Here is a 23,375-nt window from a genome sequence, read left to right as displayed (position 1 = left end):
CATGATGAGCCCTGCACACTACACAAAGCCCAGTACCAAGTTGACACTGGACTCTTCATACTTCTTGGCAATAAGCACGGCTTCCTTTCAGGCTTCCCAATGCACCGAGCATTTCATTGTGCCTGCACAGTGACCTTCTGTAAGCTGCACCTTTGACATCTTTACTGCGTCTACTGCAGAAGAATCCATGTTGTGCCCTTGCCTCTGGTGAGCTGGCACTTATGCTACACCTCAGCCTACCCCGATGAAATAAAGTCAGGGTAGGCTGAGGTGAATAAATATTCATTCACAGAACGTGATTTTCGTCAGCTAGACCAGCATTGAAAACCCAATCCCCATTTCCCCTTGAACCAAGCATCTTGTTTGGTCTAGAGTCATAGAAAGATACAGTAAGGACACAGGCCTTTCAGCCCATCAAGTCCAGACTGACCATCAAACCACCCATTTACACTTGTCCTACATTAATCCTATTTTTGTTTTATTCTCCCTACAATCTCATCAAATCCCCCAGATTCTACACTCACCTACACACTCGGGACAATTTACAGCAGCCAATTAACCTACCACCCAGCATGTTTTTAGAATGTGGGAGGGAAATGGAGCTCAGTCACAGGGAGAGCATGCAGACTTCACACGGACAGAACCCAATGTCAGGATTGAACCCATGTCTCTGGTCCTTGGAGGCAACAGCTCTACTAGTTACACCACTCTGCCACCCAGATGGCAACTAATGGTCAACCACGTTACTGAAAATCAATAAAGCTGAAGAAATCTGAAATATAAAAAAGGAAATATTGGAAACACTCAGCAGGACAGGAAACATCTGAGACAAGAGAAACAGTTAAGGCTTCAGGTCCAGGACCCGTCATCAGCATCAGATTCAGAATCAGGTTTATTATCACTGACATATGTTGTGAAATTTGTTGTTTTGTGGCAGCAGTACAGTGCAAGACATAAAAATTACTATAAGTTACCAAAATAATAAATAAATAAAATAGTGCAGAAGGGGAATAACAAGGTAGAGCTCATGGGTTCATGGACCATTCCGATGGCAGAGGGGAAGAAGCTGTTCCTGTGGTGTGGGAGAGTGAGAGAAAAATTAGTTTTAGGTTGCAGGGAAGGTGGAGGAAGTTATAAGGCAAAGGGGATTGTGAAAGTTTGAGGCCAGGGTTGTGTGGAGATGTGTTGTTAACAGGGCAGATTAAAGGGTGACAAAGAAGTGTAATGCGCTCCAGTGTGTGGAGAGGGGAAAAAGAAAACAAAACAGTATTACAGATGGGTGGCTTGCAGCAAACGTGGCCAGTTTGGATTATAGATGGAGAAGACAAGTTCTCAGAATTAGGAGAATTTGATATCAAGTCTGGAAGGCTGCAACGTGCCCAGACAGTTGTTCCTCAAGTTTGTGTTCAGCCTCATTATAACAGTGCAGAAGGCCACAGACCTGTGCAGAGAGAAATGTTAATACGGTTTATTTTTCCACAGATGTTACTTGATTTTTGTATATGAAAACTGCTGTTCTTCTGGGGTCACATACAAGCCAGATCAGGGAAGGACACCAGATCTCCTTCCCTGAAGCAGATGAGCTTCACCAATGATCTGACGGCTTTGTGGTTACCATTAATGAAGCTGGCACTAGTTACAGACCTCCTGTGCTTCGTGTCCCACCTCTAGACTATTCTCTCAATTACACACATGGACGGAACCTGGTCTGGGAATAGTAGCTGTGATTTGATTTCACAGACACAATCTTCCTCATTATTGCCTTCCTTTATCTTATATGAAAATAGCCCCAAGAGCAAGGTTTCAGCTACATTTTGTATGTCTAAAGAGATTGTGGGCTGAGAGGGTGCATGGGATATAATAAGGAAGATTAGGCAGGAGAAAACATTCACACTTAATGGCTTCGGCCCCATCACTGCCATAATCCCAACAATGGCCATTTTGACAGTGGTCAACCTGCCTCCTCCATGGAGACCAAGATGGGTAGCAAAGCAAGCTGTGCTTGTCTAGCTCCTGCTGCTCAAGAGAACAGGAGGAAGGAGTTTGGCAAGCGTTATACCACCCACAAATATGATCAATTGCTGCTTTAGAGCTTTCATAGAAGGCTTTCAGTAGCCCCACCATAAAATGGCCTCATGCATCCCTGTTGCTGCCATCTTCTGCAAGAATGCTGTGCAATCTGTGTGATAATGGCTCCTGTGGTTGGAACGGCTGGCAATGTGTGCAAGGTACAAGATGTGGGTGCAGTTAGTAGCAGTGCTACGTTTGTGAGGATGCAAAATACGCAAATAAGGATCAGACATTTCTTTTACTGAGAGAGAAAAAATTAGCAGAAGAATAATAGGATTATAGCGGATTGGGCAGTACTTGAGGCTTAACAAGCAATTTGTAGGATAAAGCATTTTAGAACATAGAACAGTACAGCACCAGACAGGCCACTTGGCCCATGATGTTGGGCCAATCCTGATGCTAATGTCCTCCTCCTGTGCATCATCCACATCCCTCTATTCCCTTCATATTCATGTGTCTGTCTAAAAGCCTCTTAAACTCCACTAAACTGCCTGCTTCCACTACTACCCCAGTAACCCCAGTAACCTACCAATCTCTGCGTAAAAAACTTGCCCCTCATGTCACCTGTAAACTTACTCCCACCCCCCAACCTTAAAAGCATGTCCTCTGATGTTTGAAATTTCTACCTTGGGCAACAGATTCTGACGGTCTACCAGATCTTTGCCTCTCGTAATTTTAAAGGGTCCCGTCACAGCCTCTGATGCTCTAGGAAGAACAACTCAAGTCTGTCCAACCTCTCCTTATAACTCATACCCTCTAATCCGGGCAGCATCCTCGTAAACCTCTTCTGCACCCTCTCCACATCCTTCCTATAATGGGGTGACCAGAACTACACACAATACTCCAAGTGTTGTCTGACTAGAGTTTCATACAGCTGCAGCATGGCTTATACTCAACACCCCTACCAATGAAGGTAAGCATTCCATATGCCTTCTTTACCACCTTATCCACTTGTGTATCCACTTTCAGTGAACTACACACATGGGCCCCCAAGATCCCCCTGTACTTCAATGCTGTTAAGGAGTCTACCATTAACCGTTATCCACTGTCTCCTCTACTGCCACTTTGAGGCCAGATGCAGGTTGGAGGAGCAACACCTCGTATTCCGACTTGATAAGTCACCAACCTGATGGAATCAACATAGATTTCTCTAACTTCTGGTAACCCCCCTCCCCTTTGTTTTTCCACCTCCCCCCCACTATTTACCCTCATTCCTGTGGCCCCCTCACCCCTTCTCTTTCCCCTCCCCCGTCCTCATGACCTGCCCATCACCTCCCTCTGGTTTCCCACCTCCTTCCCTTCATTCCATGGTCTACTATCCCCTCCTTTCGGATTCCTTCTTTTTCAGCCCTTTACCTGTTCCACCCATCACCTCCCAGCTTCTCACATCATTCCCTTTCATACCCCTCCCCCACCAACCTACCTTCCCCCCCTCACTAGGACTCACCTGCCAACTTGTGCTCCTCCCCCTCCCCCTACCTTTTTATTCGGCTTCTGCCCTCTTCCCATTTCTCTCCATAGATGCTGCCTGACCTGATGAGTTCCTCCTGCATTTTGTGTGTATTGAACCATTTCAACTCTTTCTCTTTTAATATGACCTCCCACTTGCTCACACTTGCGCAGATTAAACTCCATCTGCCACTTCTCTGCAACAAATCTATATCCTTCTGTATTCTTTGATAGTGCTTTACACTGTCCACAACTCCACCAACTTAAATTAACTTTTAAGATCTGTGCATTGCTGCCCAGGCCAGCATTTATTGCCCAGCCCCAACTGCTCTCAAGAAGGTGACGGTGAGACCGGTTCTTGAACGACTGCAGTTTTTCTGGTGAAGCTAACGTTGTTGGGTGGGCAGGTCTGGATTTCGGTCCAGCAATATTGAAGGAATGACAATACATTTCCAAGTCAGGATGGTGTGCAACTTGGAGGAGCATCTGCAGGTGGTGATGATCCCATGCACTTGTCCTTCTTGGTAGCAGCAGTCACAGGTTTGGGAGCTGCTGTTGGAGTAGCATGGGCAAGTAACTGCCCTGCCTTTCATTGAAGGCCCACACTGCAGCCACAATGTGCCAATGGTGGAGGGAATGAATGTATAGGGTGTTAAAATGGGTGGCAATCAAATGGACTGCTTTGTCCTGGTTGGTGTTAAGTTTCTTGAAAGTTGTTGGCACTGCACTCATTTAGTCCAGTGGAGAATGTTCCATCTTATGCCTCATGCCTCCTGCTTCCCCAAGACCTTCATGTGGCACTGTATCCAGGTCCGTGGGCATTGACCTCCATGACTATCAATTCCCCCTGCTATCCAAGTGCGTTCAAGTGGATCCAGGCTATCTGCACATGTAAGTCCATCTCTGCCACCTTCCACTTCATCAAACAGGTCCACAATACAGTGTTATTTTACATTGGAGTCTACTCTGTTCTGTACTGTGCCATTCTGCATCACTTCCCAGAATAGGTTCACCTCTACAACATCTCACATCCTCTGTTCAGTCAGCAATATAGCTCCCCTTATAGCTGAAGTTAGTCTTCAGCAGCATGGGCCAGTTTTAATTGGAACTATCCATCTTGTGGTATTCCACCTTCCCAACCCACTCCCACACATTTTTCCAAGTCCAGCCAGTCCAGCAAGGTTAATACACAGTTAAAGTGCTGCCTGCATTGCATGAGCATCAATTAATTGTGCATGGCATTCCTTGTGCCGGTTTTAATGGGCTGTCAAATTCAGCCTTCACTGCTACTGATCTCGCGGGATGGACAATACATACTGCATTTTCCAGTGTTTGGACATATTTCAAGTTCAAATTAAAAATGGATCCACTGAGGGCTGGATAGCTATAAGACAAATAAATTAGAAGAACAATTTGGTAACATTGAGCATTGGTATTAAAATGCTGTTAAAATATTGAAGGAAGATTGATTGGGAAAGGCAGCAACAATGGTTTGCAGTTCTGGTAATTAAAGCAATTAGTCTGGTCTTCAAACCCGTATGTGGCTGATTCACTTTTCACAGTTCCCCCTCTCTTGCATCATTCCTGAATGGACCTAATTATTAACAGCCCCCTTGTTTGAAAGCTTACCTCCGTAAGGAAGTGATCTGTTCATTTGTTAGTCCACCATTTTCTTCTTGTATTATGAGCAGTTTCATCTTTAGTTGGGTCACTTTGACCGGAAAACTTTTCAGAAAAATGTCTTTCAAGAAAAGAAAAATGTTTAAAATCAATCACTGACGATAGTTTATGATTTTCAAATTAATTAGCAGAAAATTGACAAATCTTGCTTTCCTTTCATTTTTTTTTCAGTCTATTAGCTTATAATGTTCTCCCTTCTGTGATGATTTTATGAAGCAACCTAATCAACCGCTTCTAAAGTTTTCAACATCCAACAAATAAGATTAGCTCTGATCTTTCTTGTGCAATATTGGCTACCTGATTTGAGCTCAACAAGACCAGAGATAATATTACATGCAGGTCTGGTTGGATGGAAATTAGGCATTATACATTCAGATTTGGGTTGGGTTGGATCAAGTCTGTTCAGTACTTTATAAATAAATACACCATCAGCACAAGTTTAGCAAGTCTTTTTTCAATCTTTCTGTGTGCAAATGCTTCCCAAAATTACTTCTGGTTTTGTTAGATTAGATAAAATTAGATTAGTTTATTGTTATATACACCAGGGTGCAACGAAATCCCTTGTTCGCATGAAGCTCACAGAGTAAATAGTATCCATGAAAATAATAAATACTGACAATAAATACAATGATGAGTGCAAAATGGCAGAATGGTGCCAAGTTAGAATTATCCCATGTAAGGTAAGCAAAGTGTGGAGTTAGCAGTGAGTGGTGTCTCTGTGTTCACATCAGTTTACTTTGCAAAATACAGTCAAAACTGGGATACTAGATTATGTGACCTGGATGGAGAGCAAGAAAACTGTGGGGAAAAGATTAACTGGAATCAATAAATCTGCTGTTTGGAAACATTTCAACAGTACTTTTCCCTGAAATAGTAAAAGTTCAGGTGGATTTGTTCAATTTAAGTCTTGCTAACTTCAACTGGAGCACAACAGCAAAGACAGCCAAGTAATTCATCTTTGCAGTGGCATATTGAAGATGTACTCACTCTACAGTAGAGCCAAGTCAGTTGTACATGACATCACTTGTACAGACCGAGGCAAAACACAGCCACTTACAGGAAGACAGAAATATCAAAAGGTGTGTATATCTTTGTCCCTTTCAAACAGTTTCTGGAGCTGGCACAAGAACTTATTAAGCTGGTTGCTAATGGTGAGCATCAGCAAGCAACACGTTTACCAAATACAATATCAAGATAGAGTCCTGATGCAGCCAAAGAGAAAAAGGTGATTATTCAGTTTAGTGAATTACTGACGGATGTAAGTAGGAAAATGGCAACTGACATTTGGATGGACGACTACAAAAAAATCCATTATTTGACAATGAATTGCCACTCCATCATGCCAGACTATAAATTCAAGGGCAGAGTTTTAACAACAGCAACTGCAGAGGCAAAAAACGGAGAAAACATCAGGTGTGAGACTTTAAAGTTGCCTATAAATATTTTTGGACTTAATCCAATTAGTTTAAACAAATTAACCTGTTTAATAGATAATTTAGCACTTAGACTATATTTACATCTGAAATGTCAAGAATGAATACATAATGCCATCTTTTGATTAGCACTTGATCTACCAGAATTAGATTCTGAAGCCCCAGATATTATGGAGGCTACAAAAGATGCAAAATCCTTGGTTCAGTCCAGTCTTGCAGCATGGCTGTCAAGAACTACAACTCAGATACAAGAAATAAGATACAGCAGTGTGCACCTTACACTGAATTCAATTCAGGAGATTTATCATGAGTAGTACAAGAACAGAAACCACTGAAAGAAGCCAAAGGCTGGAAAACATAGCAGATTTCCTGTGACCATTGCATGAATCTCAGAGGGAACTCAATGGAGACCAGTGTCCCACACTGAAGACGGTAATTCCATGGCTGAGAAACTTCAACAACACTGTGGACTAATTTCTTTTAATACATCAACATAAGCAGTTATCAGGCTGAGAAACAATGACTGGCTTGTGAAGAAAATGCCAAAAGCAAGATACCAATGTTTCTCAGCTCTGGATGTTGTCTAGCCAAGACAAGGAAAATGTTGACCCTGAAACAGCAGATTTATCAACAACCTTGAAGGAGCAGACCTTTCAAAGCAAGCAACCACGGCTGTGATGTACCAACAGCCCCCAGGAAGGCACTAGGTGACTTTGTTGAACAGGATAACTGAATGTAAAGAGCAGGACAAAGATGACAAGCAGCAATAAACAATGCAGAAGCCTGAGATCACAATGGAAAATGGACAGGACCTATCGAACTGCTGGAAGAAACATTGAATTGTAGACCCCAAAGTGGCACAGCTTGATGCATGATCATTATGGCCAACAGTAGCAGCAGTGAAAGGGACTTCAGCATGGCTGGAACGATGATTGACTTCCATGGGACTACCCTTAAGCCTTCCACCATTAACTCTTTTTTTATTATATATACACAACTGGATAACTTAAGACTTTTCTTCTATTTTTGTTTTTTTTCCAGTAATTTTTATAAAATACCCAAAGATATCCTAGAACATCTCAAAAAGAGATTACATGACTGCCAGGCTTTTGGTTGAGGCTAAAGGATTTACAGTATTTAAAAATGCACGATATTTGATGTTGAGCTGCTTTGCTGTTTCAGGAGGGATACCCCAACAAATCTGTAAAGGATTGTTGTAGAAACCGAGTCAAATATTCATCTAAATTCCAAGAAAGCTTCATTGCAAATATTGTTTTTTTTAAATATGCATTTTAACTGGAAATCAGAAACATGCAATCTGTGGCGACTCACTGTCCGCGCAAGTGAACCGGCTCGGCGGTCGGGGCGCACGTCGTCGGAGCAGCGAGGCCCAAGATGGCACCGGGTCTTCCCCGAGCAACGGGGGGAGAACCCGTACGTGCGAAAAGTTTTGATGACGTAGCGTGTACGTCATTTCCATTTTTGGAGGGTGGGAACCGCGCCGCTTAAAAGGCCCGCGCAAGGCAGGTAAATAAATCAGTCTTGTCCCACAGCTTGCAGACTCGTGTCTTTATTCTCGCATCGCAGTAGCAGCTGCTACAAATCTATATTTTAATTGCGTTTGAAATTATTGTACTTATGGTGATGGTCAAGTTTGAACAAAATGAAAGGCCCCCTGGCTTTGGTCAGGTTTATATTGATTATGGTCTGGGTCAAATTTTAATTTTAACCTCAGCATACCATTATTTTCAATTTAAATGATTTCTCATCTTATTTTAGAGTTTGTAATTCAAGCTATGTTTAAAATATGCAGTTTCACCAAAATCTGCTACTTGAACTGAGCAACAGAGCAATTTTCTTGACCACAAATCACAAGTGAATTTTGCATGGGGCTAAGTGACCTGTTTCTGTGCTATGGCCATGATACATCTCAATGATGGTGCCAAGATTTATTATTCTTCCATGGCAGTGAATTAAATCATTCATTTGATACAAAAAGTATTGCTTTATGTTTTGGGTATGGATAATTAGAAACAATCTTTTTTTAATTGTATGTTCCAATGTCCTAAACTTATCCTCCTGTTGCTCAAGTTTTAGATCCACTGCTTTCATCCTTAAAACCTATTTTGTTGTTCTAATTTTTCCATAAATGAATGGATCACAACTTGAACATAAATCATGGGAGAAAAGAAGGGCAGCAGATACCAAGATATCTGAGTTGCTCTGGTTTAAATAAAGAGAAAAGACTTGCACTTATACATCACAAGCATGAGGACCCAAGGAGTTTTACAGCCATTTAAGAACTTTGAAGTACAATCATTATTGTAAAATAGAAAATATGGTAGCCCTTTTCCACACAGCAAAGTACCATAGATACCAAATTGATATTGACCAGGTAATCTGTTCAATGATACAGGGGCTGAGGGACGAATGTTGATCAGGACACATGGAGAACTCTCCTCCTTTTACTGTCAAATTGAAGCACAAGGTAACGGGGATGATGGAGTGTCCCCATCCACCACCATCATCATCACCTTGACTGAGATTTTGTTTTCATCCGTATTGCTGGGCAGAGGCACTGAATGGAGGACGGTAGTTCTCAACACTCAAAGGGGGACAATAAGATAGGTATCCTGTTCCATTGTAACAATCCCACAGCTAAGGAGCAGAATCAGCAAAGGTATAGGAATAACCTCCCTAATTTAGACGACACTCAAAACAAAGGTGAAAAAATACGGAAAAAGTTGAAATGTTTCATGCTTCATATTGAAAAAAATAAGCAAAAAAAGAGTCATTAATATTTAGTAAACCTTGGTGTGGGATTTCCTCTTGTGAGCCAGCTGCATATCTAATGTGTGAAATTACTTTAAAATGTAATCCCAATGTAATCAATGAGGTGATCTCTTCATTTGCACAATAGCTAACTTTGGAGAGTGCAGAGTCTTCCAAACAATTGGTAATGATTTCAATTCTCCTCAGTCCCCTTGATAGTACACTTGTTTGGCTGCTATGTTGGTGCTGGAAGCATGGCAACACTTGCCGGCTGCCCCCAGAACACTACGCAAAAGATGCATTTCACTGTGTGTTTCAATGTACATGTGACTAATAAAGATATCTCATCTCATCTCATTGAAATCACCATTGACTCATCTCTGGCCACAAGAGGGCAGCTAAGGGAAAATTACCTTACCAGACTGCAAGGACAACAGTGTTCCTTCTGTAAAAGGAAGTAGTGATGAGGTTGCAAAAACTTTGAAGTTTCACCGTCAATATTACTGATAAGTATGGTAAACTAGGTTTATTTAATTAGCCAAATTTAAAATTTCCAGCTTCCATGGTGCGGATTTAAATTCACTTTTCCAGATTCATTATTATTAAAATATAAACAGATAATTCCGGAAATATTCAACAAGTCAGGCAGCATCTGTGGAGAGAAAAAGTGTTAAACTTTCTAATGAAAGGGCACTGACCTGAAATGTTAACTGTTTCTATCTGAACATTGAGAATTCCCTGCATTTTCTATTTTTATTTCAGATTTCTCGTATCTGCAGTATTTTGCCTTTGGATTGCTCATCCAGTAACATATGTTGTGGTGGCCCAGTGCAGAACAGGAATAAGCATTAAAATATGCAAATATGCAAATATCCAACTTCTCCATCTTAAACATCTTTCAAGTCTCACTTATGCATGTTAAATATGGCAAAAATGACAAGCATATGAAATTAATTAATGTATTTTGATTTGTTTGACCAAAACACTAATTTTTGACACTTCATTATTTTAAACCCGTACAGCCTCTATACATGCTGCCTGTTTTTCAGCTCCCTGCCACTCACAATGCTTCTCAATCCCGTTTTTGTTAATCATATCAATTCAATCACTTGGATACCAACATAATCAAGGCCAACCACTTTGCTTAGATTGCCACTTTGCTTAAATTGCAGAAGCCAGCTATTTATGTGCCAGGTTCCATTGTTTATAATGTTGAAATAGAGTGGACAGCCAGCGCCTGGCATAGATAGAGTGGGCAGCTAACACCTTTATACCAGGGTGGCAATGGCCAATACCAGAGAACATCTGCTTAAGGTGAGTGGAGGGAAGTTTAGGAGAGATGTCAGAGGTAGGTATTATTTTGTTTTTTTTTGAGTGGTGCATGTGTGGAATTCACTGCTGGGGGTAGTGGTAGAGGCTGATACAATAGGGACATTTAAAAAAACACTTAGACACATGGATGTAAGAAAAATGGAGGGTTATGGGCTGTGTAGGAAGGAAGGGTTAGATTGATCGTGAAGTAGGTTTATATAGGTCGACGCAACATCATGGGCCAAAGGGACGGTATGGTACTGTTCCATGTTCTACTCTCTGGCTTGCTGATGCCCAATGACTCGCTTGTACATCCAAAGTCGTGCGCCCACTGCTCAGTCAGATCTCTGAATGACTCAAAGATCTTTGACATGTAAAGTGGACAACAAATGTTAGATTGATATTAGACAAAGGCTTACATTATCCATTCTATGTATCCCCTAATGTTATTCAGGTATTAGTTGTCAAAGCTGCTACATTCTGCAATTGTTCACTATTGTCAAAGCAATTTCTCAATTCTTACTCTGTCCCACCCCAATCTTTCATCTAGTTCTGGATTTAATAATATATGCTGACCTTGCACTTCTTGGAGTTCACTCCTGCTGGGATCAGAAAGACATCCCAAGTTAGTTTACTACACTTACATAGTGTGAAATTGCAGGAATTATAAATATCCAACATAAAAATTGACTCTCGGCTTTATTTAGTATTTTTCATGAATAGAACAAAGTTAATCAATGCTTAATACAATCTTCTGAACAGAAAGTTTATCACACATTACAAATTTTAAACGTGTTTTTCTTTTAATGGCCTGCTTACTTATTGATTTGAGAAGTCCTGATAGATAAATACCACCTCCACATGTTAAAATCTGATAGTGCAATTGTTATTTTTGTCCTTTACCACAGTGTTCATTCCAACAGCTACATAATCTCTGATGCTTTCATATATTAATCTTGGTTTATTGGTTGGCCATTGAAAAATAAGTTTCTCCCATGCACATATGCCCTCCATTGGCCACTCTTCTACTTTTATGCTAATTAATTTTCTTATTCATAAATCAGACCAGTGCATATTCTATGTGTAGTTTTTCAAACTTGACAGTACAATAAAGAATAGGTGGTTGTTTGTTGCTGTTAGGAACCAGGCAGTCCATAGCATTACTTGTGAATTGCCTACAGAAGAGGTGAGAGTGGATCAGACAAGAAAAAGAAAATGGTCAATAAAGAAAAACTTATCATTTCTTGCCTGTCTGGCAACAGCTTCAACACCCACTGCATTCCATCTTCAACAAATTAACCTTCCTGTTTCTCTTCAAATTTTGGAAAGTTAATAAATCTAGAAGCCTTTATAACAGCAAGATTAGTAAGAATTATACATTATTCATTGCCTGCAATGGCAACCTTGTCTCCTGACTCATTACCCGTAAAACCCACATCCCCATCTTCAAACACTAACACAATCTCAACTCAAACTGGCTCTAACGATCTCCTCTACTTTTTCATCCTCTGCCCATGCCTTCAATACATCCCTCCTCCAATTGCCCCACTGCTGGTTGGAAAGCTTCACCCACTAACGCAGCCCCCTCTTCAAAAGGACTTGTGTCATTTTGTACTGTAAAGGTGCTATATAAATGTAAATTACTTGGTAAAGACATCAGTAACATGAAATAAGATCCTAATGAATCAGCAGTCTGGTTCAGAGGCTTCATTGGGCATAAATGTAAAACAGGCAGCCAATAACTGAGCAAATTTCAGGATACTGACATGGACCAATTTCACCATCCACCTTAGAAAAATGATAGTTCTAACAGTATTTCATCACAGCAATAAATACACCTGGGAGTTGTTTGATTCATCATGCAAAAAATGAAATCACAAATACAGGAATTGTTTAGTAAATGATGCACCACTAAACTTACTGAAGTTGTGAGCGACTTTTTGATTCAGAAGAATAACCTGATTGCTGGAAAATTCATTGACTGACTGTATCACCATTTCTTCAACAGTGAACTGATCAAAGAGACTTGGGTAGTGTAATCGTATTTCAGCTGCACGGCTCTGTTCCCAAATAGATCTTGGTATCTGAAATAAAAGAAAACCACTTTTCTCAACAAGGACAATAAGCAATTGAAATTTGGTCCACTTGAAAGGATAACACCGTTTCTCTCCACAGATGCTGCCCAACCTGCTGAGCATCTCCAGCTTTCTCCATTTTTATTTATTTTCCTTTCCAAGATCTGCAGTCTTTGCTTTCCCATTACTTCTGCTCACTTTCTGCTATCATCTCAAAGCATATCTTTTAATGTGTGTGTGTGCCTGTGTGTGTGTGTGTGTGTGTGTGTGTGTGTGTGTGTGTGTGTGTGTGTCTGTGTGTCTGTGTGTGTCTGTGTGTGTCAATGCATTTGCAACAAACAAAGCTGCAATCTATAGTTCACAGGGAGTATTAACAATTCAGAGTATGCCCTGCATAGAACCAGAATTCTAAAATGCTGTGATGTAAGTGTCTTTGTAACTAGAAAAACTCTTCTCACATTAGCAATCTCTTGGTACTTATCACAGTATTTTGAACCTTCAAAAAGTGCAGACACACAGCTTTTACCATTACCTTAAATTTGTGAGTCTCACAGCCAGATTGATATCACTAGAATTATGCCAATATCTTCTGAACTTGTAGGTATGAGGGTGGTAGGGAAAAAAGTGGGAGAAAAGAATTGCTCTGAGAGCTGGCATAAACACAATGGGCCAAACAGCCTCGAAGATCATATCCCATCTTCATATGTACATCAGCTATCTAGGAAATGGGGGGGGGGGGGGGGGAGTGGGGAAGAAATGGGACTAATGAGATTTCTCACTGGCGTCGAACTGATGTTCTACACCAGTGAGAAATCATCAAAATGGCCTCATCCTGTGTAGTTATACGATAAGCCAAATTGGGGGAAAGAGTAGCAAATTTACTGTGATGGGCCAGTGGTAGGTTTGACTGGCTTGACTACGATAAATGCATAAATGAGTGAAGCTTCACTCACACCCTGATTACAATGATTAAGCTGTGATTCCTGGATATCATCTCCTCATTGTTCGATTTTACAGGGAGTAAAGCTAGAAAAAAAATTCTTCCACAGCTATTGCTTGGCGGTATAAACAACATTATACAACAAAGGTAACACAGCTTGCCGAAAGTACTTACCCTTTCTGAGGCAACTTTTTCCCAATGAAACGGTTTTGTCTTCCTCACCACATCACTTGATTTCTTAGCCAGGAGTGGAGGTGGTGTAGGGATAATTGGTCTCTGGTGTGGAACAGGAGGTAATGGTGGAGCTTGGACATGCTGAGGTAGAGGAGAAATAGCTGATGTTCGCAAAGGGGATTTCAGAGGTGAAGCAGGTTCAAGTCCTTCTTTCTCCCCTTTTTTTCCGACCATTTTTTGTTCCTTCTCCTCTTCTACCTTCTCCAGGAATTGGTTTTCAAATGAGTCTTGTTGCTTTAATACGTGTTGTTCAGCAGGCTCCTTTCTGGATGGTGTAGCTGGAATAACCTCATACAAGGTATCCTCAGCAAAAAATTGTGACTGAGATAATCTCTTCCAATGCAAACAGCACTTATCAATGGCATCGATCCATTCATCCCGGCACTTTCTTAAATCTTCTGCGCTTTTCAACTGCTCAGTAACTGGTATTCGAAGTCTAAGATTAAAACAATGCGAGTGAATTTTGAAGTGAATCAAAAATTAACCAAAAACGTCTCTTTATCCTTTATTGAAGTGTACAAGACATACAAGCTTCATATTTTGCTGAACTTGCTTCAGAAATGGGAAAGTCCTAGCACTGGTAGGAGTACTGCGAATATTTCTTGAAAGAAAGGCATGTCCAACCAATATGCCCTTTGGCTTAATAGGCTTGAGGACCAAGGGATAGAAATTACATGCAAATTCCCGCTTAATTAATACCTCGAGTTCGGACTCCAATTCTGGGTATCAAATGTTAAAAAAGTTAAGATCTTGGAGGGACTACAGTATGAATTTACATGACTGGCACCCTAGAAGTTAAATTGCAAGCAGTTACCTAAAGCTGTACTGGACAGGATGTTCAGGGAAACTTAATCTAAATTTCCAAGACATTACGGAAAACTAGCAGAGTCAATAGAAACAAACTATTTCCTCTGTTTGGGGGAGTCTTGTATCAGGGAACATAGCCAACATTTCAGAGAAACTCTTTCAAAGATGAAGTTATAACACCCTACATAAAGCCTGGTAAAATTATCCTCTACAAACAGCCTTGGTTTTAGACTAATTATTTATTTGAAATATGAGATTGGTGGTGTGTTATTATGTGTTATTATGTAGTTATAATAAAGAACTACAGTTCCCAGTAGGCAATGCAAGGGGTCACATGGGGGAACAGGAAGTGGCTGTAAAAACCAGGGAAAGCAAGCAGTCTGTTGTTAGTTAACAAAATGTTCTGATGTTAAACCCACGCGAAGTTTGTCTCTTGATGAAAAACAAACATAACATGGTGTCAGAAGTTGGAGTGAGCTCTGAACAGGGAGAGTAGGTGAATACTGTGTGCAATTGAGAAAGAGACTCAGTGAGTACAAAAGAAAATCTGTGATAAGACAGAAAAAAGCTGGCTGGCATGGCAAGGGAGCACATTGTTCCTGAAGTTTCAGCAATCACCGGATTTGCAAAAGATAGATTCAGGCGAGAGGCCGAGAGTTCCCGTTATGGATAAGCTAAGTCCTCCCATGCCTATGCAGTTTACTAGCAATCTATCCGATAATTGGAAACGCTTCAAACAGCGATTCAACATATATTTAGATGCTAGTGGAGCAGGAGGGAACGATGAAAAATTGAAAGCATCTATTTTTCTGCACATAATTGGAAAAGGTGCTTTGGACATCTATAACAGCTTTCAAGTTGATGAGACAGCTTTTGAGTTGGGCACTTGGATGAAAAAATTTGAGGAGTATTTTATCCCAAGTAAAAACATCACATTTGAGAGAGAGAATTTTTTTTTTCCTGTGACCAGAAGCAAGGTGTTAGCTTCGACCAATACTTGTGAGCTTCACACACTGAGTAAGTCTTGTGAATTTGGAGATTTGAGAAACTCACTAGTTAAAGATAGAATAGTTTGTGGAATTCCAGATAATGGACTCAGAGAAACACTGTTGCATGAAAAAGACTTGACCATGGAAAAGGCAGTGACTATGTGTAGGTCAGCAGAAACCACACGAGCACAAGCTAAGGAGCTGCACACGGCAGACACAACAGTACATGCTGTGAAAACAGAAGCAGCACACAAGGCATTTCTGAAAGCAACAGCAAAGCAAGGAGGAAGGCTCAAACAGCAAATGTGGAGGTAGACACACTCCAAAGATGTGTCCTGCTTATGGGAAGTCCTGCAATAGCTGTGGGAAGAAGAATCACTTTGCAAGGTGCTGCAAAGCTGAGGCTAACAAGAGAAAGGCGCACACAGTTGATGAGGAAATGGAGGAATTCTTTGTGGATTTTGTACAGACTGTGGCTGCTGGTAAATACAGAATGGATTGTTCTAGTAACTGTGACTGAGATAGTAATTCCATTCAAGCTTGACACCGGAGCTCAGGTGAATTTGTTATCCATGGATGATTATAATACTCTCACAGTAAAAAGTAAGATTTACCCTGTGAAGTTAAAAGTGACAGGCTACACTAGAGAGAAAATTCCAGTAAAAGGGGGGCTGTATGGTGACCTTTAAGCAAAAGGGGCAGCACTTAAAATCACAGCTACTGATTGTAGAAAAGAGAGTACAGCCAATATTAGCTCTGAGTGCATCTGAAAAGCTCAACCTAGTGAAAAGAGTTTTCATAGTAGCTTCACATACCAAAGATGACCACACAACACTCATGGAAGAGTATGCAGATGTCTTTGAGGGGCTCGGATGCTTACCTGGTGTACACAAAATTCACATAGATGAGGCAGTGGCTCCTGTTGTCCATGCATGCAGGGAAGTTCCATTTCAACTTAGAGATAATCTTAAACAAGTACTAGCATGCATGGAACGTATGAATGTCATATAGAAAATTGAAGAACCAACAGATTGGGTGAGTTCACTGGCCATTGTGCAAAAGAAAAATGGAGCATGGCATATATGTCCAGACCCAAGAGATCTCAATAAAGCCATCAAGAGAGAGCATTTTAAACTGCCAACATGGGAGGAGATCATGTCCCAGTTTTCAGGTGCCAAAGCAAGCTCGACACATCGTCTGGGTTTTGGCAGATGAAGCTTGATGAGGCAAGTTCAAGACTGTGTACTTTTAACACACCACAGGGAAGATATCGCTATCTTCGGCTGCCATATGGGATCCTGTCTGCACCAGAAGTCTACCATAAAACCATCTACATGATTTCTGAGAGTATACCTGGTGTCAAGACCATGATGGATGACATCGTCGTCTGGGGGTCCACCAAGGAGGAACATGATACTCGACTGAGACAAGTGCTTGACGTGGCAAGGAATGTCAATTTGAAATTAAACAAAGAGAAATGTGAGTTTGGTGTTAAGGCACCGGTCTTCATAGGAGATGTCATATCTGAAGAGGGAGTGAAGCCTAACCCAAGAAAGACGTCAGCCATTGAAAACATGGAGAGGCACCAAAACAAAGAGGAGGTGAGACATTTCTTAGGGATGGTGACTTACCTGGCTAAGTTCATCCCTCAACTGTCAATAGTGTCAACACCACTTAGGTCACTCCTTGAGCAACAAAATGAATGGATTTGGTCTCATGAGCAAGAAGAGTGTTTCCAGACGTTGAAAGGGGTCCTAACTGAAGATCCCATGCTGAAGTTTCATGATTCGGTAAGGTGTATCAGGACATCAGCGGATGCGTCCCAGCACGGCCTTGGATCAGTACTACCGTAGCAGCATGATGGCACCTGGCAACCTGTGGTCTATGCATCAAGGGCTTTGACAAGTGCAGAAGCCAACTATGCACAGATAAAGAAAGAGCTTCTCGCCAGTACATATGCATGTGAAAGGTTCCATCAGTACATCTATGGGCAAGCTATTGAAGTGGAGACAGACCATAAACCATTGGTCTCAATTATGTCCAAAACACTGAATGACTGTCCCATGAGGACACAGCGCATGTTGATAAGGCTGCAGAAATATGATGTGAAGATGATCCACATACCAGGAAAATATATGTTTGCTGCTGGTGCTCTGTCTCGAGCAGTCGACATGACAGAAAAGAGTGACCAACCAGCAGATATACAGGCCTATGTTAACATGATTGTCACGTCTCTTCCAGTAACTCTGGATAGAACAGAGCAGATTAGGAAAGCAGCAGAGTCAGATGAAACAATGAAAGTACTCAATAATACAATACAGAAGGATGGCCAGCAGCAAAGGATGTTTGTCCAATGTGTATTTGGGATTATTGGGCAGGCAGAGCTGAACCGTCAGTAGTGAAAGATATGGTCTTCAAAGGGAACAGATTTGTGATTCCAGTGTTACTACACAAGGAGGTGCTCCAGAAGATACATGAAGGGCATCCTGGGGAGGAAAAATGTAAATGTAGAGCACGTGAAGTGATGTACTGGCCAAGAATGAACCAAGACATCAACCGGACCACTGCTTCATGTGAAATATGCCTTACCTACAGACCAAAGCAACAAACAGAACCATTTACACCACACCCTGTACCAGACTGGCTGTATTTCAAAGTTGATGTGGATTTGTTTGACTGTAATGGGAAAAGCCATATTGTTGTAACAGTCTACTTTTCCAATTAGCCAGAGGTTGTGAAACTGCAATCAATGTCCAGCAAAGCAGTTATCACGTTCCTGAAAGCTGTGTTTGTGAGGCATGGAGTTCCATGTGAAGTAGTATCAGATAATGGTCCACAATTTTCAAGCTGTGAATTTTAATCCTTTGCCAATGTTTGGGGGGTTTCGACATATAACCTCAAGCCCACATCAGCTAAAACCTAATGGCCCAGCAGAGAGTTCAGTTAAGGTGGTGAAAGGCCTCATGAAGAAAGTGCAAGATGGACGAGAGGATTTCCACAGAAGTCTAAAGATTTACAGAAGTATGCCACTGCAGAACAGCCTCTCACCAGCCCAAATGCTGATGGATCGACGCATATGCATTAACCTTCCAATACATGAAAACCTGTTGACACCTGAAGGAGCACACAAGGTCAAATGGGCTGAAGAGGAAGGGAAAGAAAAACAGAAACAGAACCATGACAAGACAGCAAAAAGACTACCAGTCCTGAAGCCTGGGGATCAAGTGCAAATCTGAGATCATGATTCTGGCACATGGTCCATGCAAGTTGTGCAAGAGGAAGTAAATCCACATTCATACGAGATCCAGATGGAGTGAAGGACACCTCTGAGGAGGAATCATGTGGATCTAAGACCACAAGCTCCAACCCATGGCTGTGACCCATCCCCTGTCAGTACACTGAAGGGGCCAGCATGTGGAGAAAATGAACATGTGGAAAAAACACCAATAGTAATGCAGCAAATAAAAGCAACATAGCTGCAAAAACAAGTACCAGACCAAAAAAGACCATTAAACCACCTCAGAGACTGATTGAAAGCTGCTGAGTGGATAAGGGTTCTTGGCAGGTTTATAAGGACAAAGAATTGTGTTTGTTTTTCTTTAAAGGGGGAAGATGTGTTATGATGTGATATTTTATAATAAAGAACTACAGTTCCCAGTGGCCTTGCTGACGTAGAGGAGCACTGAATTTATCTTTTTATTAGGGTTTAAGTATAAGGCTTAGTTTTTAATAGGGTTGTAATTTATTAGGGTTAGTGTTTTTATAAGGTACTTTTATAAGGGTGTAAAAGTTTTAAGTGGTAGAGTGGGGGCTGGACTGCGCAGGCGTGATGTGGGCAGTTTAAAAGGCAAACAGACTATCCAGCGGGCAGCGTTGGAGCGGGCAGCGGAGTGAGAGGTAGCAGAGTGTTCTGGGCTATGGCTCAAGGGGCTTAGTCATAAAGGGGCGAGGAAAGGTAGGTTAAGGAAGGAGTATGAGTGCAGTTTCCTGTACTCAGTGTCAGATGTGGGAGTTCCCAGAGTCTCCCTGCCTCCAGGAGGGCTACATCTGCTCCCGGTGTGTCGAGCTGCAACTCCTGAGGGACCGTGTTAGGGAACTGGAGATGCAGCTCGATGACCTACGTCTGGTTAGGGAGAGTGAGGAGGTGATAGAGAGGAGTTATAGGCAGGTGGTCACGCCGGGAACATCGGAATCAGGCAATTGGGTCACAGTCAGGAGGGGGAAGGGTCAGGTCCTTGAGAGTACCCCTGTGGCTGTACCCTTTGACAATAAGTACTCCTGTTTGAGTACTGTTGGGGGAGACAGCCAACCTGGGGGAAGCAACAGTGACAGTGTCTCTGGCACAGAGCCCAGCCCTGTGGCTCAGATGGGTAGGGAAGGAGTGAGGAGGGCACTAGTGATAGGGGACTCTATAGTTAGGTGGGCAGACAAGAGATTCTGTGGATGCAGGAAAGAAACTCGGAAGGTAGTTTGCCTCCCAGGTGCCAGGGTCCAGGATGTTACTGATCGGGTCCAAGATACCCTGAAGGGGGAGGGAGAACAGCCAGAGGTTGTGGTACATATTGGGATCAATGACATAGGTAGGGAAAGGAATGAGGTCCTGAAAAGAGACTATAGAGAATTAGGAAGGAAGTTGAGAAGCAGGACCTCAAAGGTAGTAATTTCCGGATTACTGCCTGTGCTAAATGACAGTGGGTATAGGAACAGAATGAGGAGGAGGTTAAATGTGTGGTTGAGGGATTGGAGTAAGGAGCAGGGATTCAGATTTCTGGATCATTGGGGCCTCTTTTGGGGCAGGTATGACCCGTTCAAAGAGGACGGGTTGCACTTGAAAGGTGTGAGAATAACAGAGTTGTGATGGGGGATTTTAATTTCCCAAATATCAACTGGCATCTCCAGACAGTGAAGGGTTTAGATGGGGTGGAGTTTGTTAGGTTTGTTCAGAAAGGGTTCTTGACACAGTATGTAGATAGACCTACAAGAGGAGAGGCTGTGCTTGATTTGGTATTGGGTAATGAACCTGGTCAGGTGTCAGAACTCTCAGTGGGTGAACATTTTGGTGATAGTGATCATAATTCTATCTCCTTTACGTTAGCACTGGCGAGGGATAGGAACAGACAGGATAGAAAGGTGTTTACTTGGAGTAAAAGGAATTATGAGGCTCTCAGGCAGGAAATTGGAAGATTGAATTGGGAACTGATGTTCTCTGGGAAAAGTACAGAAGATATGTGGCAAATATTCAGAGGATATTTGTGTGGAGCTCTGCACAGACATGTTCTGATGAGACAGGGGAGTCATGACAGGATACAGGAACCGTTGTGTATGAAGGCCATAATAAATCTAGTCAAAAGGAAAAAAAGCATACAGAAAGTACAGAGAGCTAGGTAATGTTAGAGATCTGGAGGAGTACAAGGCGAAAAGGAAGGAACTTGAGAAAGAGATTAGGAGAGCCAGAAGGGGACATGAGAAGGCCTTGGCGGGCAGGATTAAGGAAAACCCCAAGGCGTTCTTCAAGTATGTGAAGAGTAAGAGGATGAAATGCGAAAGGATAGGGCCTATCAAGTGCAGTAGTGGGAAAGTGTGTATGGATCCGGAAGAAATAGCAGAGGTACTTAATGAATACTTTACGTCAGTATTCACCACGGGAAAAGATCTGGGGGATTGTAGTGGGGACTTGCAGTGGCCTGAAAAGCTTGAGCATGTAGATATTAGAAAAGAGGTGGTGCTGAAACTTTTGGAAAGCATCAAGTTAGATAAGTCGCTGGGACTGGATGAGATGTACCCCAGGTTACTGTGGGAGGCAAGGGAGGAGATTGCGGAGCCTCTGATGATGATCTTTGTGTCATCCATGGAGACGGGAGAGGTTCCGGAAGATTGGAGGGTTGCGGATGTTGTTCCCTTATTCAAGAAGGGGAGTAGGGATAGCCCAGGAAATTATAGACCGGTGAGTCTTACCTCAGTGGTTGGTAAGCTGATGGAGAAGATCCTGAGGGGCAGGATTTATGAACATTTGGAGAGGTATAATATGATTAGGAATAGTCAGCATGGCTTTGTCAAGGGCAGGTCCAGCCTTACGAGCCTGATTGAATTTTTTGAGGATGTGACTAAGCACATCGATGAAGGGAGAGCAGTAGATGTAGTGTGTATGGATTTCAGCAAAGCGTTTGATAAGGTACCCCATGCGAGGCTTATGGAGAAGGTGAGGAGACATGGGATCCAAGGGGACATTGCAGTGTGGATCCAGAACTGGCTGGCCCACAGAAGGCAAAGAGTGGTTGTTGAAGGGTCGTATTCTGAGTGGAGGTCGGTGACCAGTGGTGTACCTCATGGGTCTCTACTGGGACCCTTACTCTTTGTGATTTTTATAAACGACCTGGATGAGGAAGTGGAGGGGTGGGTTAGTAAGTTTGTGGATGACACGAAGGTTGGGGGTGTTGTGGATAGTTTGGAGGGCTGTCAGAGGTTACAGAGGGACATAGATAGGATGCAAAGTTGGGCTGAGAAGTGGCAGATGCACTTCAACCCAGATAAGTGTGAAGTGGTTCATTTTGGTAGGTCAAATATGTTGGTGAATATAGTCTTAATGGTAGGACTCTTGGCAGTGTGGAGGATCAGAGGGATCTTGGGGTCCGAGTCCATAGGTCGCTCAAAGCGGCTACGCAGGTTGACTCTGTGGTTAAGAAGGCATATGGTGTATTGTCCTTCATCAATCGGGGAATTGAATTTAGCAGCTGTGAGGTATTGTTGCAGCTATATAGGTCCCTGGTCAGACCCCACTTGGAGTATTGTGCTCAGTTCTGGTCGCCTCACTACAGGAAAGATGTGGAAGCCATAGAGAAGGTGCAGAGGAGATTTACAAGGATGCTGCCTGGAATGCGGAGCATGCCTTCTGAAAGCAGGTTGAAGGAACTTGGCCTTTTCTCCTTGGAGAGACGGAGGATGAGGGGGGACCTGACAGAGGTGTAGAAGATGATGAGAGGTATTGATAGGATAGATAGTCAGAGGCTTTTCCCCAGGGTTGAAATGGTGGCCACAAGAGGACATAGGTTTAAGGTGCTGGGGAGTGGATATAGAGGAGATGTCAGGGGTAAGTTTTTTACTCAGAGAGTGGTGAGTGCGTGGAATGGGCTGCCGGAAACAGTGGTGGAGGCTGATACGATAGGGTCTTTCAAGAGTGTTAGATCGGTACATGGAGCTGAGTAAAATAGAGGGCTATGGGTAAGCCTAGTAATTTCTAGGTTAGGGACATGTTCGGCACAGCTTTGTGGGCCGAAGGGCCTGAATTGTGCTGTAATTGTTCTATGTTCTATGAATACAGTAGATGAGGTTGGAGATGGTGCATGGGAATCTTTGTCTGACCTGAAGAGCTGTTTGGATCCCTGGATGGTGGTGAGGCAGGAGGTGTAGGGACATGTGTTGCACATATTTGGACCCATTTGTCTTGTCCTTTTCCCAAGTAACCCATCCACTCTTTGGTTAAAAAGTTTCATCCAACTTAGTGCATATTCCTGATAATCTACTTTAAAAATAGTTACAATTTTGTCCCTCCTGTTATGCATTTCCATCCCCATGGTGAACAATTCGCTTGTATTAGCTTTCCCAATTCTTTTCACAA

General features: G+C 42.3%; 1 protein-coding gene across 1 annotated transcript in view; it reads right to left on the bottom strand.

Moving 5' to 3' along the window:
• The window catches only part of LOC127578860 (protein diaphanous homolog 3), a 111,273-nt gene that overhangs the window by 44,632 nt on the left and 43,266 nt on the right, over positions 1–23,375 (bottom strand). The window contains exons 8-10 of the mRNA XM_052031380.1: positions 13,905–14,400; positions 12,637–12,799; positions 5,149–5,260 (exon numbers count right to left, since the gene is read on the bottom strand). Of these exons, the coding sequence (XP_051887340.1) occupies positions 5,149–5,260; positions 12,637–12,799; positions 13,905–14,400 (771 nt within the window). The remainder of the gene's footprint in view (positions 1–5,148; positions 5,261–12,636; positions 12,800–13,904; positions 14,401–23,375) is intronic.

Source organism: Pristis pectinata, chromosome 16 (genome assembly GCF_009764475.1).
Source record: "Pristis pectinata isolate sPriPec2 chromosome 16, sPriPec2.1.pri, whole genome shotgun sequence".
Taxonomy (NCBI): Eukaryota; Metazoa; Chordata; class Chondrichthyes; order Rhinopristiformes; family Pristidae; genus Pristis; species Pristis pectinata.
This window is presented reverse-complemented; position numbering and strand designations above follow the sequence as displayed.